This window comes from Protobothrops mucrosquamatus, unplaced genomic scaffold, assembly GCF_001527695.2.
Source record: "Protobothrops mucrosquamatus isolate PMUCROS unplaced genomic scaffold, P.Mucros_1.0 scaffold_213, whole genome shotgun sequence".
Taxonomy (NCBI): domain Eukaryota; kingdom Metazoa; phylum Chordata; class Lepidosauria; order Squamata; family Viperidae; genus Protobothrops; species Protobothrops mucrosquamatus.
Window position 1 is genome coordinate 411,764 of NW_015386289.1, and position 25,057 is coordinate 436,820.

Below are 25,057 nucleotides of genomic sequence, written 5' to 3' on the forward strand. Positions count from 1 at the left end.
GGGGGGGGTTTAGAATATCATCTCTTTCCCACACAAACGCTAACTTTATGAAAGAGCAGCACCACTGTAAAACACTGCCTCCCACTACGAGCCCTCAGAAGCAATTCATTGATTGATGGATTGATCATGACTGATGGGTATCAAAAGTTGCTGAGAAATCCAGCAGGATAAGAAGAGAAGCACTATCCAATCACAATTTTAATACAGATCATCCACAAGAATGATCGGTGTAGGTTTGGTACTAAAAAGAGTCCAGATAGTAATAGTTTTCTTTTTAATTACAAGTCTAGCACCTTCTTAATATCTAAAAGAGGAAAGCTGGAGATGAGCCAACAATTATCTAAGATTACTCAGTTAAAGGATGACTTCTTGAGGAATTTATTTTCAACATACTGCAGGGTTGCAAAGAATGGAAGCAACAAATTATACAAAGGATAAGTGACATTAAAGAAATACAACATGGTAACACAGATACAAACAAAGGGGAAGCAAATGATGGAGATATTAGCCTGTTACCTCTCTTCACGGTTCTGCCCAACACATACACGGCCTCCATGGCGAGGGCTTGGGTTGTTGCAGGATCGCTGACGTACTTGAAAGCCTATTCCACAAGAAGTGCTGCAAGGAGACCAAGCTGACCATGGAGTCCACCCTCCATTTCTGTAAGAACAATAGATCATGCTCAGTAATTTCTAGGTGTGCATGTCCAAAGAGGTAGTTGATTTCCCCAGGGGAAAAAAGCTTCTGTAGGGTACCTGGAGCAAGAACAATGATGATCAACAAAATAATTAAATATATATCAGCTGCCACCAAAAGTTTGCTTTGTGACAATCTGTTATGGATTCTGGTGTGTGTGTGCGTATGCACGTGCATTGGGTGTGTGGATGGATGGATGGGAGAATGTCTGAGGGGGGGGAAGTAAAATTTTTTACTGCTGTATCTCCCTGACACATTGCTTCAAGGTCACCAAGCTGGACGCAGCTGCATACCAACCTACACTTGAAGTGACCATTCTGGAAACATCTTGCTTCAACCTGATTGGACATGGGTGGGGGTGGGGGGGTCGGCGATGGGAAGCACTTAAGGGAGGGAAAAGTTGAATTTAGGGATTCTTAGTTCTGGCTATGCAGTACTGCAAAACACTTGACTTCTAATAAAACCATACCTTTCTCAACAAATGGAGCCAAGGATTGTTTCTGTTTAGAGGTTTAAGTGGAGGCAGGTCTGACAATATTCTTTAACCCAGGAAACCCCAACCTCCCAGCCGAGGCCCACTACCGGGCCACAGCCTGTTTCAAACCAGGCCGCATGAGCAGCAGGCAAGTGCTCGTGCGCGAACCTCCTCTCACACGAGTGGGGGGGGGGCTTCAGCAGAGGGCACTTGTGTCTGCACACAAAGGTCCACTCACGTGAGTGAAAAGCACTCGTGTGTGACGCTCCATTTGTGTAAATGGAGCTGCATGCGTGAGCACTCCCCACCCACATGAGTGGAGTTTCACACATGAGCACAAGCACCCTCCGCTCCCATGCGAAGCTGCATTCGAGTGTAGAGTGCACATGGCCACACCTTGCACCAATGGGGTTGTGCACATGCACCTACACCTACCAATCACATACACACCCTCCTGTGTTGGGCCAGGCTGCCAAGGTGGAAAGGTTGGGGACCGCTGCTTTAATCAACTCTAGAGATCTCATTACAAAGCCCAAGCAGCTTTAAAAAACAGCCAATCTAATATTGTCTTAATTACATGATTAGATCCTCTGTTTTTCCAGAAGATCCAATTTTTCCCAGTTGAAAAATTCTTTAGAGCAGGGGTGTCAAGCCCAATAGCATCATGGGCCGTATGGTGACGTATCAGGAGTTTTTGCCTTTGTGGTGCATGGCCTGCGTGGGCAGGATGCGGCCTGTGAGCCGCAAGTTTGATATGCCTGCTTTAAAGGAAAGAGTTTTCATGATTAAGGGAAGCCTAGAACTCACAGTCTCCTGCTTTCTAGGCCAGCAATTTAACTATAATAATTTTAATATATTTATTGGTATAAGGCTCCTTTGAGTGCTTATATAGCAGAGTGGTGTGTGTGTTTGTGTGTGTTTAGTTTGGGGTCTAGAACTGACTGTTAATCCAGAAAAGGCAGAATCTGAATATAACTGTAAAGTAAGACTGGATCAAATTGGTTGCAAGATCTATATTTTATCCTGCACTAAGTGGGAATTGAAGCATTTTTGTGCTTACTGTTACATTTGGAGCACTTGTAAGTGGCACATTTTATCACCAGCTGCAACTAAAATTATTTGTTGTCAAACGTACAATGCATGTAATAATATTGCATTACTCTGGCTTACCTTAAACATATAAAATATGAAGTGGCTCTATTGTCGGCAATGATCAGGATTTACAAATAGTTTTCCAACAATTCAATATTACAATGTTTATTTTACTTTTTACATACCTAGAGCAATTAACAATCTCAATACTTGACCCTTCACACTGGCGACCCCCACATTTTGGAACTGGGTTGTCACATAAGCGTGTTCTACAGAGGCAAATGCCTACACTTGATCCATCTACATGTGTGCAAGGCTTCCACTCTGACCAGGAACCAAAATGGCCATCCACAGTCAAATTCCTCTTCTGGAAACCAAAGGAGAAAAGAATAAATTCCAGTGATCTTATTTAAGATAACAGATGATCATTATATAAATAATTACAGGTCCAACTTACCTCACTGATCAAGAGCACCTTGTATTTGGCAGCTTTTCTTGGACAACACAGCCTTATACAATTGTCCTTGCACTGATAATATCAAACCTGGATAATTGTGAGAGGCTTAATATATTGCTGATTGCAGCCAATACATACTCTTAAGATATGCAGGGGAGGCTCTTTTTGTATACATATACAAACAACTGTACTGTCGGTTATGTTCTAATTATGAATTAGCTCAAACTAATTTTAAATTGGTATTGTTAATTTATAAAGCTTTAAACATCTTATGACCGGGTTGTCTAAGGAACCATCTACTTTCATATGGGCTTACGCTGTCGGAGGGACCATCTCTCCCATTATGAATCAACCAACTGCAATGTGCGGTCCCTGGTGCTCTCTGAACCTGGGTGTTTACTTGCAGACGTTTCATTGCCAAAGTAGGTAACATCATCAGTGCACTCATATTATGTTGTTTGGTAATGAAATGTCTCCATGAAAACCACCAAGCTCAGAGAGCACCAAGGATTCCATAGTTCAACCCTCAGCTACAAATATTCTCTTCTGTCAGTGTTTACAGCACCAGGACAGGCCCTTTTGATGGACCTTCTCCTGCCAGAAGCTTTGCTACCTGGTATGCAAAAAATGGCCTTCTCCTGACTTGCTTCTAGCTAATGAATGTTCTCAAGAACCTTCTCCCAGGATTTAGGAGAGTGGGCAAAAAGATATGTGTTTCATCAAGCTTTTAACTGTTAAATTGATTTTACAAGTGGTCCTCATTTAACAACCACTTATTCAGTGCCCGTCAAATATATGACAATACTGAATGAATGGTAGTTATGATGGGACATTGTACTTATGGTTGTTGCAGCATCCCTGCAGTTACATGACTGTTATCTGGGCACTTGGCACCTGGCTTGCAATTACAACATCGAAGAGTCCCTGTGTCATATAATTGCAAGTTGCAACATACTCTGCCAGCTCTTCACAAGCAAAGGCAAAGGGGAAATTGGCAGATGATGGGGTTCCTAAGAGGTCCTCACTTAACTTTGGTCCTTGCCCAAAGTTACCCAGCCAGCTTTCGTGACTAAGGGAAGCCTAGAACTCAGAGTTTCCTGCTTTCTAGGCCGGTACTTTAACCATAATAATTTTAATACATTATAAGGCTCCTTTGAGTGCTTATATAGCAGAGTGGTGTGTGTGTGTGTGTGTGTGTATGTGTGTGTGTTTAATAAGATTATTTATATGCAGAAAGGCAGGTATAGTCATTACTTTCTTGAAGGACTTACTGGGCAAGAAAAGTATTGAGGGGAAAACTCCTACATCAAGTTGCAGAAATAAAGGATGTAATTTGTACACACACTGACAAAGAATTAAATGTTGTTTCCAGACTTTTTAGCTAAGATTTAGCTAAGAGTGCAATGAGTAATGAACCAAAAGAAAAGAAAAAGAACTGCAAACAGACCTTGCAACTGTCATGCTGTTGGTTGCCAAAACCACACGGCCTCGCCAGGTTTTCTTACATCTGCAGTTATGATCTACAGTTATGAATACATGCTCAAATACTAAGTAAGTAAGTACTCTTACTTAGTATTTGAGCATGTAGCAGATATTGCTCTGTTTTTCATGTAGCCTGCTAAGATGTCTCCCGCTGAGCATCTGGGCAAGGAAATTAAGCAAATTCTTTTAATTGATTATTTTTAGTTATTTTTTTTCTGTTGTACATTTTTCAACCTTGGGCATTTGTTATCTAGACTCCTGGTTTAATTTTATGGTTTTAATTTTTGTATGCTGCCCAGTTATTGCTATGGGGGAGGTGGCCATTTCTATCAAATAAACAAATAGATAAGCAAGTATGCAAGTACTGATTTTCAGGTATAATAACAAGGTGGAACAAGTATTCAGATTACACCAGCTCCTCCCAAACCTAGCTAAATTACCCAAAATAGGGTAAAAGTAGTTTTCTTTGAGTAACAATAATAAACCCATTATCTAAACATAACAAAGACATTCTGATAAGTGGTAAAATGACTTTCTGATAAGCAGTTTTGGGTAATGAAGGAAAACCGTTTGGGTAGTAATGGCTTACACAATCCCATCAATCCAGCAAGACCACGGGAAACTCCAAAGATTGTGCTTTGCTTTCAGCTAACTATATTTTATATATTGTCTGCATGATGGTTGCTTTGAATAATTTGGTTTCACAACTTACAGTCCTTTCCTTTATACTATAAAAGTTACTTATATTGTCTTGTAGAATTAAGCATTGTTAGGCCAAAATGAAAGTAATGACAGATTTCAGCACTGCAGGGAAGGGTTGGTGATGAAATGAAGATACTATAATTCACCAGTGAATAGAAGACTTCTAATCAAGAAGTTTCTTTCAAATAAATTATGAGGCCAGATGACAAATCATGGTTAAATGAAATGAAAAGTGAATACTTCTGAAATCTTCTTTATGACTCATTCTTATTATGTTAAATGTTGGTTTAATGTGACTTCAGAATAAGGCATATGTATATGATGTATTTCTTCCAATTTTAATAATAAAAAACATATTTTCTGTTCATTTTCATATAATTTCTCATATTATAGTTCAGAAAAAAATTAATGGTAGCTGAGCCAGAGTTAAAAGAATGATGAGATACATTTATTGCTAACCTATAGTATTTCCAAGAGAATGGCTAATCATAATTAATCTTCCCGCTTAAAAAAAACGCCTACATTCTGCTACAGAAAATTAGCACATCAGAGATAAGGTTTGTAGCTAGATTTCCTGACACACTAAATTTTCATATAAAGGAAGTACTTACATGGAGCAAATGGTCATTATGCCCTGAAAGGCAGGCTAAAAATCTGTAAAATAATCCTGCAAGGACTTTAATGGGTAACATATATTACAGCCCTTGGAGAATTATTGTATAGATTTTTCTCATCCACCATGACAAACTTTCAACATTTCAGAACAAATGCCTTCTTCACCTCTTCCCTGTGTACAGATAGATTTAGTTTGAAGGTTGCAGTTATTATCGTAATAGAGGGATTTTTTTTCTACCCAGGAGTCACTGTGGCAGCTGAAGCTGCTGAATCATGGCCACACTGCAAGCAAAACATATTACCAGCTGCCTGCCATGCCAGCTGTCTCAAGGTAGAGACAGCCAGAGCCGTCAAATCATTCCAGTGGCAGAACAACTGTGCTAGATGCCTACCATCTGCAGATATTATAATTGGGCATCCGAAAGTTGCTTTCTAGCTCCACCAGTCTTACTTTTGATTCTGTGGGGCTCAGTTAGAATAGTTCCATTCTCTGTTTTGTCATTTGATTCCTATGTATAAATCAGAAAGAAATCCAGTGATTCAAGTGAAAACAGGCTCTTAAACATAGAGAGCCTATGTAATGTACTGAAAGTGGTTTCTGTATATATTCTCTGTCCTGAAAACATTTGTGACACAAATATATATATACTGGTGTCTATATACATACACACGTTTCTGTCTTCCTTTGTCTTGGCAATATTACTATATGAAAAGCATCAGTCACTAGTACATTTTGTACTAAGTCACAAAATGAGCGTATTCAAACAAACTCTGTAAAGGTCAATGTGGAAATCAAGAGAAAGGGGGAAATTATCTACAAATACTTCAGACAGCTTTTAAGTATAAGTGCACCCAGATCTAGGGCCATCTGTTGTAAGGGGGGAGTCTGCTCACTAAAACAAGAAAGGCCTTGTGAGTTTAAGGAAGGAACAAAACTTTGATGTGTGCATTAATAGCAAGAGAGATGTGTGTTACTTCTGCATTTCCTGAGCACACCCCCTGCCAAAAAGTGAGATAGACTAGCTCAATTGACTATGGAGCCATCATAGGTAAGGTGTAGAAGTCCAGACTTTCTGTAGAATTTGAACTCCTCCATGAATTTCAGAGCCAGTGGGGATAGTGGTTAGAAGTTCTGCTCTTGTGGCAGTGATTTTGAAATATTCAATTCTGGAAAAAGGGAATGGACAGCATGAGTTATCCCCAATATGTTGAGGAAACAATACCATTTTGTTCAATCCCATAAAATATGGGGTTTTCAAGAAGTATGAATGGATCAAATAAATGCTTTGGCTGAGTGAATTTGGGAACAACAGACACAAATGAAGAGTACTTAAGGCTTCTGAAAAGTAACCAAGGCCAGATCCCTGCAAAATTCTACTCTCTCTTCTTTTTAAGGTTCTATGAATGGCCATCTCAGAATATAGAATATTAACAACATTTATTGCCCTTCTTAAATTTCTGGGCAGAACTCCAAGCGTCTGGCATTAATGTAATTAAAAATGAACTAAAAATGTTTAGCTAACAGTATCAGAAGGAAATCTTGTTCCTAAACTCTTTGTGAAGTAGATCCTCAGCCCATCTCCTTTTCTACAATTCTTTTGGCTTCCTGCTTCTTCCTTACTATGTTAGTTTTACCCTTTTATCTTTCTGTTTTATTTCATGCAAAGCCCTGCCTCTGGGACCTCTTTTCACTTAATTCAACCTCTTCCTTCTTTAAGAATACAAAGGTAATGTCCTTGGCAACTTTGGGATGGGTGGACTTCAGCTCCCAGAATTCCCTGGGAACTCCCAGAATTCTGGGAACTGAAGTCTCTTCAAGTGGAATTGCATGTTGACTGTGACATTCTGGAAGATGAAGTCCAGCTATTTTTAAAGTTCATTAGCATGCTGACTGGGGAATTCTGGGAGTTGCAGTCCACACATCTTGAAAGTTGCCAAGCTTGAGAAACAATTTATTAGGGAAACTGATTACTGTACTTTTATTTGTCCAAAATATCTGTGGGAGCAAAGAGGGTAGAAGGCTTTGAGTTCACAGATCCGGAGTATAGAGATCCGATTTATCTACCACCGATCCAAGGAATCCCATTCTCCAGCTTCTCATGTTCTGATTCACATGACTTTTTAGTAAAGTGCATGATAAAAAAAGGAATACAAAAGTAATATCAAGCTGCATGCTTAGAAAACTTACAGATGACAGCCTAGAACTGAAGATGGTAGATAGTTTTGATTCCTTGGGCCCAAGGGAACAGATAAAGATGGACAATGTGCCAGAGAAGTAAGGTGGAGATTAATTTAAGGATGGAAGGCAATGAAAAACCTAGATAAGACTTATTTATTTATCTAGGTTATGTGCTCTTCAACAATAACAGCTTAAAGCGCTCTTCAGTGATAATATATGGCTCTGAAAGCAGGACATGGAGAGAAAAAGACAGACATCTTCAATTTATGGATCTGGAGATTGTTTTTGAGAGTACTACGGATGGTAAGAAAAATGATCAATCAGTCCTGAATCAAATAAAGGCTGATTGTTCCCTTGAGGTGATGATCAGCAAGCAGAAGCTTACATACTTCAGGCATCTGATGGGAAGGATGATGAAGTAGAAGAAAATAAGTTTGGTTGGCAAGATTGAGGGAACAGCAGATAAGATGGATAGGTGGCATCACAGAGATAACTAGAATGTCCTTGGAGGGACTATGAGTTAATGCTTGGGCAGGTTAAAATGGGAGCATTTATCCTTGTATTTACCAGGAACTGAGCCCATCTTGATGACACCTAACTTCAAAGACATATGCACTTTTTGTTATCACTGCTGCAGCTTTTTCTTTGCTATTGTCCTTCTTCATCTTTTCAATTCTTTCCTAATCTTCTCCACCCACATATTCTGTGACCTCCATCTTCATCCATTGCTATGAACTTTATGCTACTGGGACTCACTTTCTATTCTGTTTCTAAACAGAGTTTTCCTGCCTTCCCGTCAGTCTTAAATCAGTTTCCATCTTCCCAAAGACTTCCCTAACTATCCCCCCTGTTAATATTTTATTGCTTCAGTGATTATATATATGTAAAATTGTAGGTGGGTAACTTTATGACTCATACATACAAATTATGCCTTACAAAAGCTTGCTAAGAATAGAGAAAAACGTTAAGTGATAGACAAAACACACCAATTGATATTATTTTTATAAAAGCATTTGCCACTAGTTGCCCTGTACAAAGGATACCTGAAGAAAACGGTAGGTGGGATGGGGTGGGGCTACAATCACCCTAGAAGTCTCCAACAATTACCATCAATTGCTCTGTGAAAAGATCCTAAACATTTCTTTTCTGGTTTCAATGCTTCAGTTTGAACCTTTTTTGGTTTAGAATATTTTTGAATTTTCATTTAAACTGGTTTTTTAAATTGTAAATTGTTTTGAGGAGTCTATTATAAATAATTACAATAATGAAATAAATGGTTACCATGAATACAATTGATTCCATGGAAATCCCTTGGATTCATACAACTTGAAAAGGAGAATGTATCTGAATTCTACTTACTGGACAGAGAGAGATGCTCTGCTCCCATTGACTCATGCTCAAGCTTTCTTCCAATGGCGTGCATTTCCTTAGCACCAAGTCCCAGCCACAATAGGGATCCTGGGATCCAACACATGCACTGAAAAATCAAATTGAAAACATCACAGAAATTCTCACATTTTTCTTCATCGGAAAGGACCAACATTCCTTAATGTGCCATGTAAAGACCTACTGTGTAGGACAAGCTGCCTGAAGATGGAGGTATAGGTAGTTCTTCTTTAATAACTGTTGCCTTAGCACTATTTGAAGTTATGAAGGACCCTCCAAAAGCTACTTATGATGCAATTCTGCAGATCCAAAGGGTGTACATACCCCTGCAATCACATGACTGCATTTTGCCACTTGTTAATTGGCCTACCTTTGTGGCTGGTTACAGTGTTCCATGATCATGTGACCATGATTTACCAAGTTTTTTCGCTAGTTTCCAGCCTTTTTGCCCATTTCTGGCAGAAAACCCCCATAGGAATACCTTGATTTACTTAACAATTGTGGTGTTTCCTTAACAACTGCAGCATTTGCTTAATGACCATCACAAAAAAAAAAAAAAAGAACAGAAAATTGGGTCCTGTCATGCGGGTACTTTGACTTACAACTGTCATGACTTACAATGGAAATTTTCAGGCTCCATTAAGGTCATAGGTCAAGGACTGTCTGTAGAGAATGTTTTTTCTTTTCCCCAGTCTTATTTATTCTATAACCACCTAACTATAACCTGGAGACTATTATTCTCCAGGCAAAGCAAGAGGAAGGGCTAGCCCCCTCTTTTTTATTGTTTAAAATCTATCCCAAACTCTTCAAATACTTCTTCAGGTCCCTGAACAGAAGATAGCACTTTTCTCAACCTAAATGTTGAATTTTCCTACTGATGATTGTAATTTGCTGGTGCTAATAATAACTTTCCGGATATGTTCTACATTGCCTAAGATGGAACATTGCTTTAGGTAGGAGAGTTATGAGACTGAAGAGTTTAACTGAAAGTTTAATCAACTGAATTGAATTCATTAGGGCTAAGTTGCCATTCAATATTGTTTTTTGATGAAGGAATAACAATATACCCTTTTTACAACTGACATCTTTCCTCTATTAAACTGAAAATTGTTCTGCTTGAGATAGTTACTTAATGAAAATAATTTTAAATTAAGTAACCCTGTAATTATATTTTATTCATCTTTCTACACAGATCATTCAAGGTCAACTAATCAGACAGATACCTGTGTGTTTTGTAAAACTGGCATCTCTTCAGTGGGATCTTCACCACACTTCTCTGAAGGCCCACATAGAGAGCACTCTGACTGTGTAAAATCTGCAAGCTCTTGATGGGCTCCCATTGCTTCTTTGGGAAGATGTGAATCTCCTCTAGCAAACAGCTGCTGGCTGTCTGATTAACTGGAGCGAGGATTTTCTTAATTGTCCCATGATCTGTAAAAATAAGTGGGTGAGATCAAAGAAGCAGAACTTACTGACATGTTGTTCTCACAATTTCTTTCACATACATTTCAGGAGAAGGAGAAGAAAGGAAACTATACTGAGGAAGTGAGATAGAAGCTGAATACTCCCGTCCTTTGAAGCTCAAAATAAATAAATAAATAAACAAACAAAGCTGCTTTATGTCATTGACCCAACCTGCTTTTCTGTTGGAAGCCATATTTCAGCACTTTGACCGAGCTTTTTTCCCAATCCACCTGGTATACCTCCTTTTGACTGAAACATGATAGTGATGACTGAGCTTTGTGAGTGCAAACTGATTCCTCCCAAACACAGTGTCCTACTCTGCTAGGGCTACAGCAGACAGGAAGAGGAAAGCAGATCAGTTATTCAATATGAGCTAGCAGAACTTTTCTCAATCCGGTGTTTTCCAGATCGACAACACATCTGTGCGACATCAGGTCCAAGAAAATTGCCTAGCAATGTAAGATTGTAGCTTCATACTTGAAAGGTATGGATAGTAACATTAGGTTTATCAGAAGATCATTTAAAGAAAAGGAAAGTAAACCACAGTACCTGCCCATTCCTTAAAAAAGACTGTCAGTACATTTTACTCCTATGATACCTTTAAAATCACACTCTCTTTTATTGCCTCAGATATTCGTAACCTATTTCTTGCTCTAAGCATATTCAACTTGTTGCACGGGTACCAAAATATGCATATATGCACATATTAAAAAAAAAGGAATATGATTAAATCTGACTGGCTCCACTGCCTAGCATCGCCTTGTTGCTTGTTCCTTAAACAGTTAGAAGCAGAAGGTATTGCAAGGCATAGAGTTTACTATGGATTCTACCATATACGGCAGTTATATTCTTTTTGTACTTTTGATACTCGGGCCAAAAAAGGTAGGTCATCACTCTTGTGAAAAGTTCTCCTGCTTGGGCAACTATTTTTCCTTCAAACAAAAGCACAATATCCATGTAGAAAGCGGTTCCCATTACAATCATAACAACAGTATACAATTTGTTAACAGCTGGTCCAAACAATATAACAAGGGAACAGAAGGTCTGTGCACGTCTCCTATCCAGCCCACGCCTCTCAGTAAAAACTGGCAAGTGGTGGATGAAGTGGACCAGGGGAATAATTCAGCATATCATTTGTAAGGGTGCACAGAGGAACTCTGCTACAGAATGTAAGAGAGCCCTGTTTTGCCATTCCCCCTCCAAATTGTACCTGGGAGGATTCGTGACCTTAAAACAGAATACATTCTGTTGATGGTTACATTAGCTCCTTTTCTTCTGCAATAGCCTTCATACAACATACACTTTCCAGCCTTTGAAGACATTCTGTTACAAAAATCATATTATTTATCATTTTGCACATGCTCTCCCAAAAGCTATTCTGATACGATCACAAATAGATCATAATTAATAATAATTTATATTGTAAGCTGCCTAGAGTCACTATATTAACTCATGATTCCCAATCTTCAAAGGTAATACTGTGAAGATCAATATTTATATCAAAGGTAATATTATGAAGAAAAAGAAGAATTATATCAAGACATTAATATAACAGATATAAGCAAAATCAACTTGAAAATATGTTCCGGAAGAAGAAATATTGGCTGAACTGCAAGATCAGCATAGCCTATTTGGAAACAGAGCAGGATTCATAATAAACATACTGTACATGTGCTGGATTCTTATCTATATTGTCTCCTGCTATACTTTTTTTTTACATTAAGTTGATATACAAAGTGTTAAAAACATTAAAGCCAAAGAATTGCCCTACAAACAAGTCAAATAACCAAATATTCTCTTGATATGTATTGAAGTTTACATTAGGCTAAGTCTGAAACGTAAGACTTCACAAATCAATAGGAATAAAGATTGTTGACTTCCTGTTCTGAAGTTTTTTTTTTATTTAAGTGATTCTATTATCAATTTAGCAGAACTTTTAGTGTAGCCTACTATAAGATATTCTGTCAAAGGAGAAGTAGCTGGTTAAAAATATCAAAAATTGGGAATGAATGTTTCCAAGCATTTGTTTTTGTTTTTTAATTGATCTAACTAACATTTAAGGCTTGTAATTCCCATGGGCATAGGAGTCTGGAGGTAGGGTCATTGTGATTCTGCATTAATGTGAGTTGTGTTTATTATTTAACATCATGTCATTGTTACTATGCTATATATTAATTATCTGTTTTTTCTTCCTTTAATTTTTTGAATCATATGTTTGCCACCCAGAGTCACAACCACAAGATTAGCAACTACAAAAAGCAAATTAATAGTGAACAGTCGATCAATCAGATGCTTTTTTTCTAAACTGGGGGAATAAGCATTAAAATGCCAAATATTCAAGGTTAACAAGTATAAACTGATTTTGATGGGATCTGTAATGGTGGTGATTGACCAGGAAAGATATTCGCTAGTTCGATGAAAATGTCAACACAGTGTGCAGTTGCTGTAAAAAAGCTAAATATCGCACTGGAAATTATTATTATTAAATGAAAATAAAGATCCACACAAACTTCAAAGTTGTGCAGACTTTTGACAAATATATCATGCATTTCCTGTGCATGACTGAAAATGTATGATTTCAATTTAATGTTGAGAATGCCATTAGATAATCAGGTATACATTTTAAGAACCAGTATTTTTATAACTACTTGCTATTTCTGTACAAAAGCTTAAACTATACCAAATATTATAGCTATAAATATTTTTCACACCTCTGAAGGTCTTTAATTTGTATTTTTCTATTGCTTATATTTGTATATCCAAGTATTATGTAAAATGGGGGGTTGTGCTTGCTAAAATGAACTGACTGCAAAGGAAAAAAACAGAATAAAAAAGGGGAAAGATTGGTGCTTACATAATTCTATGATCAGAATATATAGGATTTAAAAGGAAACAAGCCTCCTGACCCAGAATTAAATGTCAGTTACCTTCACACAATCGCACCATCTTTTTGTGTGCTATGCAACCATTGATAGGGGAAATCCCAAACCAGACATCATATAATTGTTCTCTCAAAAGCATTATATATGTCATTTCCTTAAAAAATGTTTGAAATTATAAGCCATGGGAGGAAACCGGCTATTGATTCCCAATTCAGTCACACTGCTCTTTGCACAACTGGTTTCAAATTTAATTATACAGTATACCTTGGTAGCTATGGTAGGTCAGGATCTGAAGAATTACTTTAATTTCCCCAAAGATTTAGGTATGTTATATAGGGATTTTTTTTTCCCTGGAACAACAGAACCAATTATTCCATGCTAAGCCACATCACAAAGGGCTTTTAACTATGTCCATGTGGTCTAGATATAATGACAAGTTTAAGAACTAAATTACTTATATATTGATAAATTGATTCTCTCTCATAGGTGTAGATGGGTGTATTATTTTATATTATTTTACTCACTATGTGATATATAGTTTTTTATGTTGTGTAATCACTAGTTATTTTGTTATAGATATTGTTTGTTATATCACCATTAAAATAGTTCTTTTAGTGTCATATGTTTATGTTCTGCATTATAAAGAAATGGATGTCGACTAGAATGTTATGGATCTGTACAAAAATAGGAATTTATAGGTTAGTGATGATCTCATGATATACTCCTGTGAATTTTGTATATATTTACAATTTTTCTATAGACTTGTGTGTCTCCTGGTGGTTTAGAATGGAATAATAAACCCAATAAAATATGAGATGTAAACAATTAGGAATAGTCAAATACTAATCTAGTTGAGAGCCAGTTTGATGTAGTGGTAAAATTGCTGGCCTAGAAATTAGAAAACTGTTAAATGCTACGCCTGCCTTAGGCATGAAAGCTAACTGGTTGACTTTGGGGAAGTCACCCTCTGTCAGTCCAGCCTATCTCACAAGGGTTGTTTTTGTGGGGAAAATAGGATGAAGAAGTACTAGGCATGTTCGCAGCCTTGATGGGGTGGGATGTTATAATAACACTCCATTCCCACCCCTTTTTTTCTGATGCCTTCTTTTAATGGTAGTAATCAGATCCCAGATGGTCTGTGAAACAATACTGTTTTGACAACTATTCTAAAAGAAAGCATATCTCTTAATCATCTCTCCCCCCACCGCCATATTTCAGAGGGAAGGGATTCAATGGAGAAATGCTGCTGTCCATCTCTTTACTGGAAGAGACATAAGCATATCCTCCTGGTATAAGCTTACAGGACCAATGGGCCTACTGGAAGGACATTATTTTGGAGACACCAGGGAGCTATACCAAATGTATCAAAACAAGCTAGTGTGTTGAATTATACCGGGAAGTCTGTCAGAAGCCAATGCAGAAACTACCACAGATGAATTTGGTGAAAATTGTGCAGCATTCTGAAAGACGAGGATTCAGAGGAAAGGGTTATTCTGTTACGCATCATGAACAGACAACTGGGAACAAAATAAAAGAATACAGGCAAAGAGATGGAAATGTTTCAGCAAATGAATGAAAATCGTTTGGTGAATTGATATCTTCTTAGAACAGGTTTATTTGTTTGTTGTTTGTTTCAAATATATGACTTAAATATGAAGCCCACTTTTATGTACACGTGTAAAGGAATACATCTAAAAGTATGACTGATTTGTCTATGCTAAAAGACTAACAGAACTGATAACGAATACAAGAGTGATAAGAAGTTCTAAGTTCTTTAAGATACTATTAAACATGCTATTATTTAATAGTATCAAAAACAGATCTTAGGAAAAAATAGATGTAAAAGAAAAGGGAAAAATCTATGAAAGAAATGAGACTGAAAGCCAAACTTCAGAAAGACAAAGTAGAATCCTATATGATTACAAGAAAATAAATTAATTTCATAACAGACGGAATGGAAAATGGACCTAAAGAAAGATAATGTGGAAACTGCTTAATATAAATAAAAAAAGAAATGTTTGAAGCTACACTTATAGGAATCATAACAAAGGATGCATGGTGGAATTACTCTATGAAATAGCCTGTGCACGAGAAAAAAATGCATGCAAGAAAATGATATTTTATACATACTTTATATTGTTCATAAATAGGAAAACATTGTTTCAAATAATGCCATCGAAGACAGCACAGAAAAGTTAATATTAAAAGAGGCAGAGAAAATGCAGAGACTTTAATAAAAATTGTTTTGAAGACAGTGAAAAGGACTAACAGCCTCCAGCAGAATGAGTGGAATTAAGAATAAAAATAATTAAATGGTTTCAGATGAAATATTAGTGGAGTATTGTAAAAAGTTTTTTTTAGAAATTTGCTTGGGAATGATAGCGATATATTGAAACTGAAATTGAAATGAATGCTACAAATATTAATGTTCCCCCCAAAACAAATAATAAATGTTTTGTGTTTTCAAATGATAAGGTTGTAGATACAGATTTTGTAACTGGGGAAATGTTGAAATATGGTATTGATTGTTTAAAAAGAGCAGTTGTATAAGCTGTTTGAAGTCTGTATGAAGACTGCACTTGGAATCTCCTATACATAGGGACAGATAGAAAAACTATATGCAAAAATATTGAATTCATTAAGTATCCCTCAGAAGGAGTATGTCCAAATTCTGATAGAAACAGTAAGAGACAATGAGCAAGATTTGGGAAGTCTTTATGCCAGTCAAAGGACATACCAACCAGATTTTTTCTTTAATGAGAAAAAAGCAAAATGTATGAATAGGAGGAAGATAGGTTATGGGTTAATTTAGCAAAAAAACATGTTATAAGGAGAAATATGGAATGTTTCATGCAACTATGGTGTGGAAGATTGGTCACTAAATGCAGTAAGAAAACTATATATTGAAGCTAAACCATGCATGAAAATAAATGGACTGCTTAGCAACTAGTATATCCTTGAATAGAACATAAGAACAGGACTTATGATATTCCTTAGTTATTTAATTGATAAATGGAATATTTGTGGTGAATTTAAGAGGTTGATGGTTGGGAACATGAATACTTATGACTGCCGATGATGCCATGTTGTTGGCAGAAAACCCAAATAGTTTGCAGACCTTGTTTCTATGGTGCAACAAGGATTATGGATCTGAAAATTAATGTAACAAGAAAATAGGAATGAACAATTTCAAATTATACATAATATAAATGACAAAAAATAGAGAAAGTAAATGAATTTGTATACCTTTCTATAAGGTCTATGAATGATTGTCAACAGAAGCAAAAATTCCTGATTCTAATGAGTACTGCTGCTGTTCATTTTCTTATATAAGCGTTGAGTATGCCTGAAGGAATATAAAAAGAAGTTGTATGCAGTAGAAATGGGGAAGTTATGAAGTGTTAGTGGTAAAACAAGAAAGATCAAGGCCAAGAATGAATAGGGGCTGAATGAATATGAGCTGAATACAAAAATAAAGGCCAATGGAAAAAAATACATTGTATAGTGGGAAAACAATAGACTGAGATGGTTTGATTCTATTGAGAAATTGAATGATGATCAAACTGCAAAAGAAGAGTGAACAGAACAAGAGGAAGCAGAGAGTAGAGAAATTTATTGATGGATCAGGTTGATAAGGTCCTGAAAAAGAACAAGATGAGAAGTTTAAAGAACAAAATATGATATATGGATCAGCATACAGATATGATGGAAATAAGGATGATTTGGAAAGGCAAAAATACATAATGAATGGCATAATTTAAACAAGATTTAATTACTTTTTATTGCCTTATCTCCTGCTTTAAATTAATAATAATAATGATGATGATGATGATGATGATGGTGATGATGATGATGATGATGATGATGATGATGATGATGATGATGATAATAATAATAATAATAATAATAATAATAATAATAATAATAATAATAATAATAATAATAATAATAATAATAATACAGTTGGAAGGGACCTTGGAGGTCTTCTACTCCAACCCCCTATACCATTTCAGACAAATGGCTGTCCAGTCTCTTCTTAAAAACTTCCAGTGTTGGAGCATTCACAACTTCTGGAGGCAGGTTGTTCCACTCATTAATTGTTCTAACTGTCAGGAAATTTCTCCTTAGTTCTAGGTTGCTTCTCTCTTTGATTAGTTTCCATCCATTGCTTCTTGTCCTGCCTTCAGGAGAATAGCTTACCTCCTTCTTCTTTGTGGCAACCCCTGAGATATTGGAACACTACTATCATGTCACCCTTAGTCTTTCTCTTCATTGAACTAGACATACCCAATTCCAGCAACTGTTCTTTATATGTTTTAGCCTCCAGTCCCCTAATCATCTTTGTTGCTCTTCTCTGTACTCTTTCTAGAGTCTCAACATCTTTTTTACATTGTGGTGACCCAAAACTGGATGCAGTATTCCAAGTGTGGCCTTACCAAGGCGTTATAAAGTGGTATTAACACTTCACGTGATCAATTACTTTAGCTAACATATTCTTTTTTTTCCTGTGCTATGTATTAAATTTAACCACAAAAAAGAACAGGATGATGAATATCAATGTATGTTCATGTTTTCATTCCAGTAGTGAAAACTATAAGAACAATTTTAAATCCAAAACAAGTTAAGAAATTTAAAAGGTTGATAGGTTGGCAGGTATGATTCTATTATCTTACATGCATACATAACTTTTAGAATTTTTAGAATTTCCACAATCTGGTTAAAAAAAAGTCTGAGCATGTTTTTATGCCTATGGAGATTCTCAATCATCCAGGTGATGGTTGTCCCAAAAGTGCTTTTTCCAAAAGATAACTGGACTTTCTTATTTTTTTTCCTTTGAAAACATTTCGCCTCTTATCCAAGAAGCTTCTTCAGTTTAGTGAAACATTTTCTAAGGACAAAACATCAAAAAAGTACAGTTGCTTTTTGGAAAAAACATCTTTGGGACAAGCATGTTTTTATGCACACGTACAAAGAAACAGAGAGATAAAGATAGACATACAAAGCAATACCACAAGAACCTGGCTATTTTTTAATAAGACATATCTATGCTACCCAGCTATTCTAAAGGTAATTACAATGCTGGTTTATGTAAAACTACAAATTAGTGAAACAGCATATTATACATTACAAGTAGCCTGGATTTTTTTCAGAAATCTTCCAAAATTGTACATAATTGAGTAGTTTCACATAGCACAGGTAAAAGAACTAAGAACTAAGATGTAAAAGGTATAAATAACTGCAAGCTATAAGTCCTTCCAGAACTCTGACAGTTCAACGTTCACTTCTAATTCTGCCTGAAGGCCACATGCAGACTAGAAACATCTGCATTTACGTATCCAGACTTGTATATGAATTTAGATCCAACCTACATACCCTTTCACAACAGAGAGGTTTTTTTTCTCAGATTCATGGGATTCCAAATGGTCAATCAGCAAAGCACAAGAGTAAAGCAAAAACTGGCACATGCCTCATTTTATCTAAAATACGATACAGCAGACTACATAGCTAATTATTAAGAATCTATCTTTCCTTTCATTTTTTAAACATTACTACTGTCTGAAACATAACTAATAGTACCATACACTGTAAGTATACATCACGTTATATTAGCATCATGAAGATGCTGCTTTCAACAAATTGCAATATGACAGTTGAGGTCATTGTAAATTAATTTATGTAAGGAACTCCTGCAGACTACATACACTATGTACCAACCATTCAATTTTCATTTATCATGAGCCAGAACAGCATGTGGCTTTTTTAAAAAAAACAACATACCAAGCAAGTAAAAAGTAGTGGACAAGGACTAAAAACCCTTGAGCTGTCTATAAATAATAGTCAAGTACAAAGACATACATATAATAACAAATTTGCTTCTGAAAATATTTCCATTCAAGCACATTGCTACAACTATGAGACATTTACTAGTTGTTTAACTACTAGCTTGGCATTTCATTTCTGCCAGTTTTAACTAAAAAAAAGGAAGACAAAAATAGATCATATTGGCATTTCAGTGTTGTCAAAACTCACATATTTTCAAGATGATTTTAGAATTGAATTTTATTGATTAATCATACTATACACATGTTTTGCTTTATATTCTTCTCAGGTTTGTTAGATTTTGAACAGCATATACTCAACCTATAGAATCAAAACTTCATTCTAAGTATAAGACATTTCAAATACTATACAAAATTTCATTATATGGAAATGAATTAATATTAGTTCTAATTATAAATATTATATCTTGCTTCTTATATCTCACATTCATATTAAATGTCATATTTCTGCCTTCATGAACTCATGATTGTATGCTGAACATTATTTTAGAACTAAATCAATTCAATCATCCTGTTTTAACTTACTCCATTTTTATCATTTTACTAGTGTGTTTGGAGATCCATACTCCTCAAAGAAAAAGTACATTGGGAAATAAATCACTGTATTTTTTAAACATTAAATATGTCTACATTCCCATGCTAAAAATTATATCATGAAGCTATTACTCTTCAGTTTCTTTTGCCAAGCCTTTTAGCAAAAATATTAAATTCAGTTTAAGTACAATGATTGTTTGGAAATCCAATAAAGTTAACAGTGGAATGAGGAGATGAAACATGAAATGTTCTTCTCTTTTATTACTTTTCTTAAAGAGTTGATTGTCATATCAACTTGGATCCTGAGAGACAATTGTGTATAACCAGTGGCATTCAGGAAAGAACTGCTGACTTCTAACAGCTTTGATTTAAAAAAAGACATTGTACCATAGTACATATAGTTCCAAAAGGGCCCTAAACCCACAGAAGAGATTGTGGGGATGGAGAAGGAGCAAAAATGAGAAAGAATATGTGAATACATGAATAGAATTCAATTTACTTGCATGGAATCCTACAATTGCCACTAATTCACTTAATGTACAAAAGTTTGACAAGAAAGTTTAACATGCAAGTAGCTTTAATAACTCTCAATAGGGAAAACACAAATATGTTTTCCCCTTCTTAGCCATTCCAATGTTTTGCAACAGAAGTTACGGTCTAATTAAATACAGGTACTAGAATTAGATATTAACATTTCTAACTAAGGCAACATCCATCAAAACTACCCAGGTATTTAAATCAAAAATTTCATTCCTGCAAATCAGGATATAAATATAGGAATGACCATGTGAGTTTATGTGAATTTTAAAACCTGCTTTAATTGTTACATCTTTTAAATCTATGACGATTCCCTATTCCTTAGAAATAAAGCTGGAACATCAAACATGCTTTTCTAAATTCCTAAGGAGAAAAAAAAATCAGATATAACTTTTACATAGCCCACAGGTCTCCCATTTCAACTTTCAGATCATAATTGACTGGCAAACAAAATATAAATGTTAAACAATTTTTTTCTCTAATAAAGCAAATCTCATGGACAATTGGATAAATCCATGTAAATATACATTAACCAACACAGATTAATTTGTCTGCATTAATGGCTGGCTGAATAAATATCTTAATATCAGTTCAATTAAAAGTATATGTTGATATTTTTACTTTTGTATTATTACATATACCACTATTTTCCCCGTGCTGTTAGTTTTACGTTATTTTACTACTGGTGTTTTAAAGTGGCTTTGTACTTTGTGTTTTTTTTTAAATCTCAGATGAAGACTTATTGGACAATCTATGCATGTTAGAAATAAAGAAAATGAGGAAATAAAGATATAATTTACCTGTGGCCAAATAAATTATATGGAAAAGCATTTCTTTTCCTTGTACCACATCAACAACCACATGAGAAAAGCGGCTATTGTCCTCCATGAAGTAAGGAACTGGTGTGATGGGTTGGATCACTTCATGCATCAAAATAAATTTTTGGGCATCTTGGAGATTCCTCTCTGTCAGATTCAAATACAGGCCTTGATCCATGGTGCCACACTGAAAATGTATACATATAATACTGTTAACATTAATTCAAGATTTTAAGAACTTAAGACACATAATATATGTATTGTGAGAGTATAACAATCTAAAGGCTAACTCTTATAATAAGCTGTGCACAACTGACTGATCATCCAGCTATATAATATACTTCAATCTTTTTCTCATTAGCAGATTATCCATATATACTCTAAGTTTCCACACATACAAATATAGGAACTGTTGCAATGAAGATATCTCAAAAAAGAAATAACAGGTAAGTGATGTTTTGCTCTTTTTACCCACATATCACAAACAAGAAGTACATAGCACACAGATCTCCAGATATGCTCTTTTATTGCTGTCCATCCTGGATAGGACCAGCAAGACTTGGAACTCAAAAGTACAATGGCACCTCACCTAGCCACAACTGTAGTTATAATTATAAAGGGAGTCTCAGGTTCTGTAAGAGAAAAATCCGGAGGCAGAGTCAAAAAAGAAATCAGCCTAGAGTCTCAATGTAACCATAAATGGATTAAGTGCAATCCCTCTAGAATTCTTTGACCCTTATCTAGCTGCACAACAGTGCTATTAGTTGAGTAGATTCCTGTACATAGGCATGAGTACTAATAAATCAGTTTAATTGGAATTTCACGTGTGGTCTGTTTTTCCGTGAGGGCTTCGTTATGCATCTCTTTTTCCCCACAGGAAACTCCTCCTCAAGAGTTAGGTTATTAGGGTTATAATTAAGATTACTGTTGTATTTTAGCCCTCAAGGTCTTACTCTGTTTCAAAAGAGTACAAAATTGCAAAAAAGGGGTGGAAATCCAACTTTGTTTCTGGATGTCAAGAGGGTAATTGTGAGGGTTTTTTTTTTTACTCAATTTTACTTGATACTCTAGTTCTATCCATTGATCTGGCAACAGTAATCCATTAATGTCCTTTGTACATTAATATAGCACATATCACAGGAACCGCCCCCACAGTGTATTTTTCAACTACAGTTGCTGTAAAATTCTTAACCAGATTGCTTATTGGTGCCACAGTTTATATATCATCCTAATACCAGTTCTACATCAGTTGCACAAGTTTTCAGTTAGTTTGTAGCCCAATTTAAAGTCTTGATTCTTCCTATTAAACCATAAATAGTTTAGGACAAGAAAACTGAGAGCTAATTTCCTCACATATTGTACAGTTTACAGTTTATGTCTAGGGTCATGCTACATATCTAAGAATAAAAAGAATCTAGGCAATGGAACCACAGAATGATGCGTTTTTAGCAGTAGCAGATTGTGGAATACATTCCCTATGTATGATAGGATAGATTAATCCAGACCTTCATAGCTTCCAGCAGGAACCAAAAATATCCCTGTTCAATGGACAATGTGTTGCCCTCCCAATGTTATCAGTTTGCAACTTACATCATCGTTATCATGGATTTAAAGCTGTCAGTTAAATGTTAAATTTAGGGGGGGCGTTATAATTTTTACCATGTTTATTTATTTCTCTATTGATCCCTTGTGACTGTAAATATTTTAACTTCTTAAAACTGAGTGCAATTTGATGGACATGCATACATTAAGAACACCTTTTTATTTTTATCTACCTGAAAATTAGGATTTGGGTTGGGATAAGGAAGCCAGGCAGAACGAGAGTTTTCTTGGTATTTGAATGGCCCACTAAAGACCTGAGTTATTGCAGTCATGTTGAATACACAAACAGCTGAAACGGCTACGCTGTTCCTTTAAAAAAAACCCAAAGAAATGGAGAAAACAGATTATTTTTGATAGCCAATGCAAATTTTCTATTACACTTATAATTCTTTGCATCTCATCTCTGAATAGATGGAAGTATGGATCATGGTTATTAAGTTAGAATTTCCTAGAATAATAGTACTGTAAGATTCTAGAGCAATATCTCTGGAGGGACCAAGCTGAGAAAGGTTTCTTTATATTTTAACATTATTTTATAATTAACAATCTCATGGTACCTGAGATTATATAAATTATGCATTATGCAATTACTACTCAGTACATATCACATACATTACTTTGTTATGAACTCTACAATAAGAGTCTCCAACATTGTACCTTTTCCTAAATTAGCTTAGCTTTTTAAAAAGTATTATGATACTGCTACATTAACTAGAATACACCATGTAGATATTTATTCCTTGAAGAATAAAGCAAAGTCATTTGGAAATTACCAGTTGGTTAGCTGAGGTGGCTAAAAATGTGGAGATCTAAAATCTTGCTACACATACGTGGGCAAAAAACAAAACCCATCGTCATGAAAATAAGCAAGGATAAACACTCTTCTGTTTAAAATATCAGATATTTTCTTACAACAATAATTAATGTATGCAAGCACTAAGAATTATATCTTTCATTCTGAAATTATTTGCAAATTACCTAGGGTCAGCCTTTCCCAATCTTGACATCCTCCAGATGTAAAAGCTTCAGTTCCCCAAATTCTTAGCAATATCCATGTTGGCTTGGGAATTCTGGAAGCCCACACATCTGGAAGTTGCTCAGACTGGAAACTGAGTACATGTTCATAGATTCCTTATGTCACTAGACAGCAGTATCTCTTTTGTGACAAAGCGGCATGCCTGATTCTTAAATAAATGTTTAAGTGTTAAACTGTAAGTGTTTAAGATCATTGAAGTTAATAGCCTAGTTACTCAAAGGGAATACATGACACAGTTGTAAGCTGATCAGCTAAGCAAGAATTCAACACACGGAACAGCTATGAAACAAGAGCAAATGACAAGCTAATTTAGTGATAAAAGCATAGGTAGATTTAATTCAGCAGAATACAAAGATGAATGCGATGGTTTAGTAATATTCATAAAACATTTAGCTAAAGTAAACTAAAAGATATTAAATGTAGAATTAAAGTAGCTGAGTGAAGTATTTTCATTCTGTAATTCTTGGAATGAAATAACATCTTTTTCTTAAAGTAGGAAACAGATAAAAGCTAGAAGACTTAATAAATATTTAATTAATTTTAGACAAAATTGCCACATATATGCCTATAGAGAATGTACATAACCCCTAACTCAGTGCTGCTTAGACAGAACTTTAGAAAATAAATTATTCAAATAATACAAATATACTGGGCACCCAATTCCATATTGTTTCCTAGAGAATAGTCTGTTAAAATTATTTAATTAATTCACTTGTACTCTGCCCATACTTGCATCCTGTATTCTACTAACTAACCCAAATAATAGTCCCAGCACTGTTCCCACTTGACAGTTTCAAATACCAACATTATTTTTCCTTTATAGTGTACATTGTGCATGCTTTGTAAAAGCCAGATTTTAGAGTTGAAGGTCCTGCATGGGGTCTCTAAAAATATGCAGTTAAATGTATCTGGGAGATTCCCTCCACTTACAAAGACCCATATTTGATTTGCTCTCCCATAGAAATGTATTCTTTTTCTCTTCATATCCTGGAACCTTCATATATTGGAGAGCCATCTTACAGATTTGGGAGCAATAACTTATTCAATTTATACAAATTGGAGTGCTGTAGAAATGTTAAAAATGCCTTCCTATAGGTAGTCAGTCCCCAAATTCAGAATAACGTAAATTCCAAGAACTCCTCCACCAAGATCTGCTTCATTTATATTTCAAGGTGCTTAATGAATTGTCAGCCCATAGAAAAGCAAAAGGGGAATAAGACAAAGATATTATTTGATTCATTTTTGTGGCTAAAAATGGAT

At 35.5% G+C, this 25,057-nt stretch overlaps 1 protein-coding gene across 1 annotated transcript in view; it reads right to left on the reverse strand.

Annotated features, from left to right (window-relative positions):
* Positions 1–25,057, reverse strand: part of SEMA5A (semaphorin 5A) — a 108,615-nt gene that overhangs the window by 45,496 nt on the left and 38,062 nt on the right. The window contains exons 8-13 of the mRNA XM_015827076.1: positions 22,935–23,070; positions 21,142–21,346; positions 10,308–10,515; positions 9,058–9,175; positions 2,449–2,630; positions 517–660 (exon numbers count right to left, since the gene is read on the reverse strand). Of these exons, the coding sequence (XP_015682562.1) occupies positions 517–660; positions 2,449–2,630; positions 9,058–9,175; positions 10,308–10,515; positions 21,142–21,346; positions 22,935–23,070 (993 nt within the window). The remainder of the gene's footprint in view (positions 1–516; positions 661–2,448; positions 2,631–9,057; positions 9,176–10,307; positions 10,516–21,141; positions 21,347–22,934; positions 23,071–25,057) is intronic.